The 9,935-nt window shown below is 43.7% G+C and overlaps 3 protein-coding genes across 3 annotated transcripts in view; 2 read left to right on the top strand and 1 right to left on the bottom strand.

Moving 5' to 3' along the window:
- Positions 1-28: 28 nt before the first annotated feature.
- PTPMT1 (protein tyrosine phosphatase, mitochondrial 1) lies at positions 29-2,465 on the top strand (the record flags this gene model as incomplete). Its single annotated transcript, XM_009277586.1, has 3 exons — positions 29-127; positions 667-858; positions 2,159-2,465. Coding segments are annotated over 3 exons (432 nt in total), but the record flags the coding sequence as incomplete, so codon positions are not given.
- A 119-nt stretch (positions 2,466-2,584) lies between these two features.
- Positions 2,585-8,040, bottom strand: KBTBD4 (kelch repeat and BTB domain containing 4). The gene is made up of 3 exons (XM_009277486.1): positions 7,422-8,040; positions 4,843-4,949; positions 2,585-4,254 (listed from the first exon to the last, which is right to left on the bottom strand). The coding sequence occupies exons 1-3, from the start codon at positions 8,011-8,013 to the stop codon at positions 3,394-3,396; spliced, it is 1,560 nt and encodes a 519-aa protein (XP_009275761.1). The 5' UTR covers positions 8,014-8,040; the 3' UTR covers positions 2,585-3,393.
- A 1,409-nt stretch (positions 8,041-9,449) lies between these two features.
- The window catches only part of NDUFS3 (NADH:ubiquinone oxidoreductase core subunit S3), an 8,759-nt gene continuing 8,273 nt past the window's right edge, over positions 9,450-9,935 (top strand). The window contains exon 1 of the mRNA XM_009277585.1: positions 9,450-9,573. Within this exon, the coding sequence (XP_009275860.1) occupies positions 9,450-9,573 (124 nt within the window). The remainder of the gene's footprint in view (positions 9,574-9,935) is intronic.

Below are 9,935 nucleotides of genomic sequence, written 5' to 3'. Positions count from 1 at the left end.
CCGGGCCGGGAGGGCCGGCAGTGCCTGACGGTGCCTGTGCCCGCAGCTGGTGGTGGAGGAGAACGTGCGCGCCGTGGTCACCCTCAACGAGGAGTACGAGACCCGCTTCCTCTGCTGCTCCGCCCAGGTGAGCCCGGCGGCCCGGGGAGCTTGCCGGTGTCCCCCCAGGAAGGGTCTCTTGTCGCTCGTCCCGGCGCAGGTGAGGCTTTAGCCGCCTCCTGCCGTGGTCCTGGCAGCGACCGCCAAGTCCTCTGACGGCAAAGATGTGACTTCCTCGTACCTAAGCCGACTTCTAAAACTACGTAAACCAGTAAAACGTGAGGATGCAAGTAAAATGTTACAGCTACAGCGGTGGAGAGGAGGGGAGGGAAGAGAAGCATTAATTCCACGCGCATCGCTATGCACATATAAGAATGCCTTTTTTGGGACGAGATCCCAGCTCACCTCCTTTCCTTTAGCTGAACCACATCTTTCCAGTTCCCTTTAACTTCTCCTTTCTGATAGCCAGCACTAAAGTTTTCATACACCTGATCTAAAGGATTGACATTCAAAGTCTGTTTACAACTGAATTTCCCAACTGTCTCAACAGGTTCTGGGTTTTCTTTCTGGAAAAAAAACCCCCAAACCAAAAAAGTTAACTGATCGAATCTGCTATCTCAATTTCAGGAATGGAAGGCAATGGGAGTGGAGCAACTGCGTCTCAGCACCGTGGATCTAACTGGAGTCCCCACCTTGGAAAACCTCCACAAGGGTGTTGAATTCATACTGAAACACCGAGCGTGCGGTAACAGTGTTTATGTGCACTGCAAGGCAGGACGCTCCCGCAGTGCCACCATGGTGGCAGCATATTTAGTTCAAGTAAGAAGGCTTCTGTACTAAATGGGGTTTATTTTCATACAGTCTGGGCGAGTACAGCCAACCTTTACAATTTGTTTTTGCTCGAGAAACCTGAGCGTGTACAGGTGCATTAATATTCCATGATTTACAGAGTTTGGACTGGACACCCATTTGAAAAGAGGTAGATAGCTAGGCCCCAAACTTATGTTGCTGTTTTGTAGAACGTGGCAAATGCAAGGTGAATGAACAAGCAAAACTTAATGTTTGCTGAACTGCGGTCTAAGCTTTCTTTGATAATCTAGTTTATCTTTGCACACCTTGTTCATCTGCGCTTATGATACTGTCAAGATAATGCTTCCTGGCAATGAGACAGTGGTGAAGCTGCAATATAGCTGCCATTGTGAGTAGTCTTTTCATTCATCTGTACAGTCTGCCTCTGGCAGCTCAGTTATTAGCACAGGCACTGGCAAAGATGTTCTGATCTTATGGGAAAGAAACTGTTGTTGCAACAAAGCTTTGAAACACATGGTCTGATAGCATCTGTTGCTGGTTCTGGCAGATCAGTCAGACTTCAGGAAGCTGCTCAGTTTTCTGGGCCATTAACATAGTAAGTTATCAACAGGTTTTGAATGCTTCTGCCATTCTTAATTCTTTCTATGGAGGAACAGATTGAGATGGGAATAACAAGTCACTCGTGAGGGTAGGTTCACTGAGCAGATAAGCATCCATTTTTGTTGTTCAGATTTTCTCCTTGGTTAACTGAAATGGCGAGCCTTTCTAAGCTTTTCAATAAATACAATTCAGGATCAAGAGAAGTGACTTTGGTTTTCTGAGTTCCTCTACAGACCCAACTGGGTAAGCCAGCACTAAGAACAAAATCCCATCTCTGGATTCTTCTGTTGGTGTTATTAAGTGCTCCCTGGAAAATTTTCCCTTAGTGCTGAAGGGGAAATTTTCTAAGTGCTGAAGCGCGATGGGAGTACTAGTAAAGTTTTAAAAAAATAGAAAAAGCAAGCTGCGCTCTTGCTGTGGTCTGGTGGGACTAGGACAGGAAACTATTCACAACATGATGGAAGCATGAGTGAGACAGAAAATGGAGGTCCCAGGCAGCAACCATCCCTCTAACTGAGGGACTCATTTCATGAACTTGCATTGACATTCAGGCCCCTCTGGGAGGAACATGAAGTAAACAGAAGGGGCAAAGCAGCAAGAAGTTTTCTAACAACTAGTGTTGCCTGTAGCCTCCAGGAAGGCTCCATAACATTAACATCCATTGCAGGGATGGAATGGATTTTCACTTTCAGGGTTTCTGCCTTTTCAGCTGCATCACTGGAGCCCTCAAGAAGCAATAGAGGCTATTGCCAAGATCCGTCCCCACATCCTTGTTCGGCACAAGCAAGTCCAGGTCCTGGAGACATTTCACAGGAACATCATTGCTGGGACAACTGCAGAGCGTCAGTAAGAACTATCAAAATCTCCATCTCAGCTGCTTTAAAAAAAACCTTGTGTTTTAATGATCTAATGAAGGCTTAAGCGTTGTACTTCTTGACCGTCAATAAAGTAGTTTTTACATAAATTACAGCAAAGGGGAGGTTGGGCTGTTTCATTAAAGCTTTCTTTCCTTATGGCTAATCTCTTAGTTCTCTTGGAGCCCCATAGTTCTTCTCTCCCACACACAGTATCAGTGCTGAGCCGAACTGTGATCCACAAGAAGTTCTATAATATTTGCAGCAAAGGAAAAGAAAACTTTGTCTCAGCAGAGACTTTATTCAGATTCTTACCCAAAGGGTTACAGTGCCAACAGAGAGGGGTAGGAGGAAGTGGTCTTAATTCCGTCTTTCACCAACACTATGTTATGATTACAGGTGGGGATTCCCTGTACAGAAAAGAAAGCCAATGCTCATGAAAATGATCTCCCTCTTCACACTAGGCGATGACAGAGCAGTAAGCAAGTTCCCAGTTTGTTACCACTCGTCTAGGAGAAGCACTGAATAATGCAACCTCCTAAAGGTCTTGGGGTCAGGTCTAGAATCTGTCTGCTGTAAATATTTCTGCCAGTCCCTCCTTCTGCAATAGGGACACAGGAATGTTTAAATGGGGACATCCCTGGAAGACACAGTGCACATCTAACTCTGTGACTGACATGGCAGCAACACACAGTCTCCCAAGCAGTTAAAACTAGCAGTCTGGGCCAAGGAGGACATTGTCCATATGCTAGAGGATTTGTTACTGGCGGATTGGTTCCAGGCTAAAAAAGCCATTTGTTGCAGTTTGGGCCTCAAACGCAAGCAGCTTATCATCAAGGGATCAAAGTAATAGCATTTAGTCCATCTGAAATCTAAGATGCAGCAGTTCAACTTTAATAGTGCTATGTAAAAGAATAAGCCCACAGCCAGAAAGCCTGTACTTCCTTTGCACAGGTATAGAGGATGGGGTCTTTACTGGATCTTGTGAGCTCGTAGTAACTGGAACTGGTGCTGAGGGTGGTGAGTGCCTCTGAGCTGCACAGCAGAACACCGTTGCTGCTCTTTCTATCACTGGGCCTGTTTTTCCCGCTTAGGCCAGGACAAACTGCAGGTTAGTGAGCAGCACTTTGATGCCACTTGTGACTGTTACAACAGAGGTGGCTGGGTTAAGTTTAAAAGTATTTGCATCACCCTTTTTATAGCGGTCACGAAAGACGTAGATGCTGCCATTGCAGCTGGCAATTTTCCAGAGGGATGGTACTGAGCTCCAGGCATCTGGCAGGCATAGCCGGGTGAAGCTATCCAGTAGGGGATTATAGCATAGCAGTGAATCCCCCTCGGCTACAATGAACACCACATCCTTGTGTACAGCAGCATGCATGCGCCCTGCAAAAGGCAGTACGTATGGCTTCACGTGGCATTTCTCTGTGTTGGTATCATAGCACTGAATTAGCCGAGAGGGCTTGGTGAAGAAGTCCAAGTCATTTTCCTCCCCGCCCAGCAGGTAAATGACACCATTAAGGTTTACACCTGCAGCTCCAGAGACTGCCACTTCCAACTGGCTGGTCTCTGTCCAGACATTGTCTCGTACTCTGTAATATATGACAGCATTAGAGAGCGTGTCCTGTAGAGTTTTACCCCCCAGTGAATATATTGCATCCTTGCTTGGCACGGAGACAAGGGTGTGTTGGAGCCGGTCACGGGGCAGAGGGGCACACCATTCCCAGTCTATAGTTGCATTGTTGCATTTCCACATGCGTCGTGGAATGGAGCCACCAACGACATATAGGTCACTACCGTGCTTGCAGGCTGCAGTGATCTGGTGACACAGGCTGTTCTGGCCACTCACGCTTATGGAGTCATCATCAGCACAATGCAGAGAGACAGCGAGTGAATGTGTACGTGACGACTCCTTTCCAATCAGGTAGATGTGAACATTTTCTCCAATAACCTGAGAAAAAGCAGGACTGTGTCAGCAGAATTAGGCCTGTTTACACAAACATCAGAGATACCTAAGACTGAATTATTCAGCATTTTAGGACCCACCTGTGGGCCTGAGGTGTATGACCTGCTTCCCAAGTCCTGCCACCCTACAGCATTCAGGATTTGGAGCTTCAAAGTGTTTTCAAGTTACCAGTCATATCTGACATAGCAGAATAGCAACAGATTTCACTGGAACCCAAGTGTCTGCAGTTTAGGTAAGGGCTGGTTATATCACTGACGGAGTAGAGTTTTTATAAGGGGAATGCCAAACTCAGATTTCTGAATGGTCTCTTTGGTAACTGAGCATCTGATGAAAAAGTTATTTGTGGCATTGCTCAAATCACTAGTGAAAGCAGCTTTAGGTGAAATTAAAAAAAAAGCTGTCTGAGCTTGCTATTTATGACAATGAAAGTATTCCTCATGCAAACACCATGAATTTCAATGGCATTTGTGTTTTGCAACTTTCAAGTCACACCTGTGAGCAGAATACCCTGCCTTGGGAAGTGCAAAACCAGCAAGTGCTACACCAACCCCGGAACAGAAGGTCTTTTTATACCTTCAGACTCGATCGCAGCGTCTCTGAAAAGCCCGCTCGCTCCTCCTTGTTGAAGTTGATCCAGGTTTCTATGGCAACCGTTGGATTCTGAGAACATGGAACGCCATCTGCGGTTTGGGGACAGAAAGGCATTTAAGATATCTAGACAAAGGCGTGTATACTCAGGAACATCCTTTTCCTGTGACTCCCTCCCCCAACTCCCACCACAAATCCTACTTTCTAGAGAGGAAAAAAAGATACAGAGGTTTATAGATTTTGGCAGGTATGATCAGCACTGCCAGCCAGGCATCTACCTGAAATTAGTTTGGATGAATATCAGAAGACAGAGCTGCCAGATTGTAAGCACTTTGGATGAGTTTCAGCAAAGGAACCTATGTCCGAGAGAAAGAGGGCAGGAAAGAGAACTTACATGCTTTGTGACAATGAAAAATATTTTGTTATTTAAGCATTTAGGCAAAAAGATTCTCTTACGTGAGAATCTCAGCAGCTGCCTTTCTTTCTGGCTGGTCCTAGAAACCTATCTAGCAAAAGTCATCTGCAGAAATTTTCCTTCTCTGAGCACTGTCAGACAGCTGACCCTCAAGACTGAACATCTGGTGTTGCTGCTATCCCCTTAACGTTTGGAAATCCCCAATGAGCTACTATAGCTTTCCTTAGCAGTGTGACAGTAGGAAACACTGAACAGACTGCATCAGATTTTGATTTCTTTCCAGACATAATTGGAAGTTTTGGTTATGCCACAAACTATTACATCATCATCATCAGTACATTACCTAGAAGATTTTAGGTATTCACTTCCAGTTTGAAAGCCAGCAATTATGCCTGTATTCATTGAGAGGCTTCCCTATGAAGGCTCTCTGATTTTGTAGTCTGCTCTCATGACAAACCCTGAATTCAATGATGCTGAAGGCATCAGACAAATTCCAACATTTTTCTCTATAGTGGAAGGGAGGAGGAAAAGTGTGGAACAAAAGCAAGTATTTCAACTCTGTTTATTAGTAAAAAGGATTTCCATAAGCTATCCATCACATGTAGTGGTTAAATGGAAAAACTTTGATTTTGAAATGGGTCCTAGAGTGCAACAAAAGGTAAGCTTAATAAATTATTATTTCATGGCATTAATTTTAATCCTTGCCACTAATAGCTTCCTCTATTTAATTCTCCATTAACTAAACAAAGATGCAGGAATTGCAAAAGAAAAAGATTTTCCCTGCCAGCAGTAGGAGTATATTTCAGATTATAATCCATTTTATGAGCTAATCTTCAGCATAACTATTGAGTAATGTGATTCTATATATGGAAATAGATGAAGCATGGGAAAAAAGTTTTACTGAGCGAGTTAAGGGTGATTGACCTCTATAGCTTTATTTAATGATTTTAGGAATTTTTTATTTGATGAAGTCACAACTTAGTTTAAAAACTTCAGCTAGTAAGTTATCAAAATTACTCTAATTTTATGATAGCTTTTTTGAGCTATCAGTACATACTCTCAATAGGTTTTTGACTGTGAATTTCTTCAGCTGCAACAGAGATAACACGATGCAATATCTGTAAAGACTCTCATATGCATAGCATCAACTTTAAAGGCTATTTTAAGTCTTACAGACAGATTTTCCAGTATTCCAAAGAAGCCAGTCATGGTAGTTTTATTGTTGTAACAGCATATAAAACACATGACACACATAGTATAGTTATTTACTCATTTACAAAATTATTTAATTAAAGCAAGAAAGGGGCAATCCCTCTGATCCGAAGTCCAGTACATTTGAATGTATGAGCTGCTTCTACATTCTTGCTTCCTCTAGCAACAATACATAAATGCACAAAAATGGGAGTTGTGACTGCAGCATCAGGGAGAGGTTTTCAAGTACTGGCTGTACTTACTAGGGCAGTAGAGAATCTTTAAGGATTGGTGGCAGTTGGACTAAGTTGTTGATGTGTTGACACACCTTCACAACCCTGAGTCATTGCATCCATTACTGTGGAAGGCCATTACCTTTACCAGAAGGGTAATTACTGTATTACCTAAGATGTCACAATGCCTCTATTTCAGTCAGCTGAATGCCTAGCCTAAATAGTTCTAACAATTATATACAATTGTTAATAACACGAACATAGTCTAAAAATAAGGCTTGTGCTCAAGCCTTCTTACAAATGTTGAGTTGTTGCATTACTATGTTAAATGATTAAGAACTAAAGAAAAAAAAAATAAGACTTTCATAAGATGTTCATTTCTGGTTTTACTTTTAATGCAAAAAAAATTACAACAAATTGTTGAAATTTATTAAGTTATGCTTAAAAAACCTGTAATGCTTCTGACCTGTTGACTCAGGAACTGCTGGGAATTACCAGCATCCTCTGTGTCCCTTTTCTATAGCTTAGACGTTTCATGTCCAGTAACAGCTCATAGTTTATTTTCTGATTAAGTCATCCAGGATGTTTTGCTTTGCTTAGCTTAGCTAAGCCTCTGAATAGACAGTGATTATGAAAGCTCGGATCTTTCAATCTATTTTGTTCAGTCCCTGATAGACTCTCTCCAAGTCTACATCCACATCTGGCTAGTCCTCAGAACTCCTTACCTGTAAGGATGTCTGTCAGTAGGCGGAGAGGCAAGTGTAGGAACTCCTCTGTGTCTTGCAGTTGAGACAAATGTGACTTTGCACAGTGTTTGGCAGCTGTGTAGAGCTCCATGTCACTGTGTTGATCTGCCAACCACATAACCTGCAGACAGTTCCTAACCTGCACCGTACGGGCCAGAAAACGGGAGCACTCTTCAAAAAGGGCAGTCAGCTGGTACATGTCTGCCACTTCATAGGTTTCCTGCAACTCCTCTGCCCTCAGCTTTACGGTCCCATGGTAAATATAGTCCACAAGGAGCTGAAAGACACTCTCGCTAACGTCCTGCAGCTCAATCACCCGGTTGTGGGCCTCCTTTAGGTTGGAAGTGAACATAGAACGAAAAAAGCAACTCTGAGCTGAGAGGACCAAACGGTGCAGCTGGAATTCTTTGCCTTCCACTGATATTGTAACATCAGCAAAGAGCTCATCCTCCAAGCACAATTTCATAATACCCTGGGCCACACGGCCTGAGTGGGAGCGGTCAGTGAAGGTGTAGTTCACAAAGTAGTTCTCTTCCGCAGAGGAGCCTCCAGTCTCTTCTGACGAGTCCATAGTGCTGCACAGATCAGACCTCCAGCAATCTGTAAAATCACAATAATTATATGGCTTTCTCTCTCCACTAACAAGATTATGCAGTACTTCAGGGTACAGGGAAAAATCAAACGTATTGGTAAGAGGCCAGCATATTTTAGACTGAATATAAATAGCGCAGCCAGAAACTTCTGCTTGAGCTTCAGAATCTCAAACAACAAATGAGAAGTTGGCATAATTAAAATTATAATATATACCAAACTTCCAGTACAGTGAGCATCACATCCCAGCAGAACTGGGAGATGTGCATATCTTTTCACCACTCATTTCACTGACATGAAGAAATGCAGCAACGGTTATTCAAGTGAAAAGTCCAGCAACCGCACTAGGAAACTCGCAAAGTCAAAAGAATGTGGCAGCACCATAGCTGGGCTAGATGGAAAAAGGATTACAGTATCATACTAACAAAGAGCACAGACAGCAGTTCATATCATCAGGAGGAGTTAATTACCATCCAAAACCAACATGATGAATCTGTGCAGTGGTATCAAGTAAGGTGAACTTTTTTTTACCAAAAGAGATGTGCAAGAAGTCTGCCAGACATAACCACCCATCCTCCAAGCTAACCAAATGAGATAACTGATGGTCTTACTCAGTTTGTTAATGTGCCAGGTATCTTCAGCATGCAAATAACCTGCTAGATGTTGTTAGCCGCTGTTTCCCAAGTGGCAAGGAGAACTCAATTTAAAAGATAACACCTCTTAGTAGGTACCAGAGATTGTTTGCAGAGGTCCAAGCAGTTTGTGGGTCGAAAAAGCTTCTGAACCAGAGAAGGACTTGTATAGAAAAGAGTTATTCTTTAACGTGGCTCTTGACAGCATTAGGAGCAAATAGATGCCTGCTTGCATTCACTTTAAACTTATTTTTACACCTCAACTATCAGCCGTGGTGACCGATGTCACAAATTTCTTCAATTAATACTAAACATGATTTCCAGTACAGTGTTTCCCAAAGACAGGATTTTTTTCCCCAAGAGATTCACAATTACTCTTCCATGCTTTACTTTGTCAAACATGCATTTTCTTACAATAGCTCTGCTTGACACAGGAGGACTCCTAAGTTCTTTGCTCAAGTTCTGTTCACGGGAAGTAGCGTCTACATCCCTAATTAGCTGGACAAGTCCGTCCCATCCCTGATGGTGGCCTGTCCTAATTATACCCTTATTGTTACGTTACAGTAGTTCTGGTCTGTCTTAAAAGTACCTATACATTAATCTGTAAGAGGCTGAGGAACTGCAATTGGCACAGCACACATTGGTACTATTTTTCCAGCTTTAGCAAGTACAAGCCTATCCTGCAAACGGGCTCCCACTTCAGTTAAAGCTCTTGATCCTTACAGTCAAGGTGCTCAGAAGCTGCAGCCCCGAGCGCCGAAGTGACCACGCAGAGCACCAGGATATGGATGGACCAACTACTCTGCCCTCTTGGCACAGCAGAACCGGCTGCCCCCACCGCCCCGCACAATTCCCAGAGGACTGGTGCCAAGTCACGAAAGAAATGCCAACAGCAGCTAAAGACTACCGTAAATCTCACATCCTTCTTTGTAAACACAAAGTTCCCCTTTGCATCCATGGCATCTCCACTATAAAGAAAGAGAGGTGCAGGACCAGTAAAGTGTCTTACACTCCATGCATATTTTGCACTACCAAAGCAATGGCCTGCCGTATGCCAGGCTATAGGTGACGATGGCGCAACCAATACTTCCTTCCTTGCTCCTGACAGGGTCGCGGATGCCATGACAGCGCCTGGGATCGGGGAACCCGTACACACAACTGACAGCGACTTCACGCTTCGGGGGCGGGGGGGAAAGGAAAGCTAACTCTCGGACAAGTAAAGACCCCCATTAAGGCCACGCGAACGCTGTGAAAACCGCCAGAAAGTTAC

The sequence above is a fragment of the Aptenodytes forsteri genome, unplaced genomic scaffold (genome assembly GCF_000699145.1).
Source record: "Aptenodytes forsteri isolate BGI_AS27 unplaced genomic scaffold, ASM69914v1 Scaffold146, whole genome shotgun sequence".
NCBI lineage: Eukaryota > Metazoa > Chordata > Aves > Sphenisciformes > Spheniscidae > Aptenodytes > Aptenodytes forsteri.
The sequence above is the reverse complement of the archived record's forward strand: the minus strand, read 5'-3'. Positions and strand labels throughout refer to the sequence as shown.

What these genes read in the sequence shown, in the direction of transcription:
- KBTBD4 (XM_009277486.1), bottom strand. Translation starts at nt 8,013, where the DNA reads ATGGACTCGTCAGAAGAGACTGGAGGCTCCTCTGCGGAAGAGAACTAC. An exon ending in ACTGACAGACATCCTTACAG is followed by an intron (nt 4,950 to 7,421) that starts GTAAGGAGTTCT and finishes CCCAAACCGCAG; the next exon opens with ATGGCGTTCCATGTTCTCAG. An exon ending in CGCTGCGATCGAGTCTGAAG is followed by an intron (nt 4,255 to 4,842) that starts GTATAAAAAGAC and finishes GCTTTTTCTCAG; the next exon opens with GTTATTGGAGAAAATGTTCA.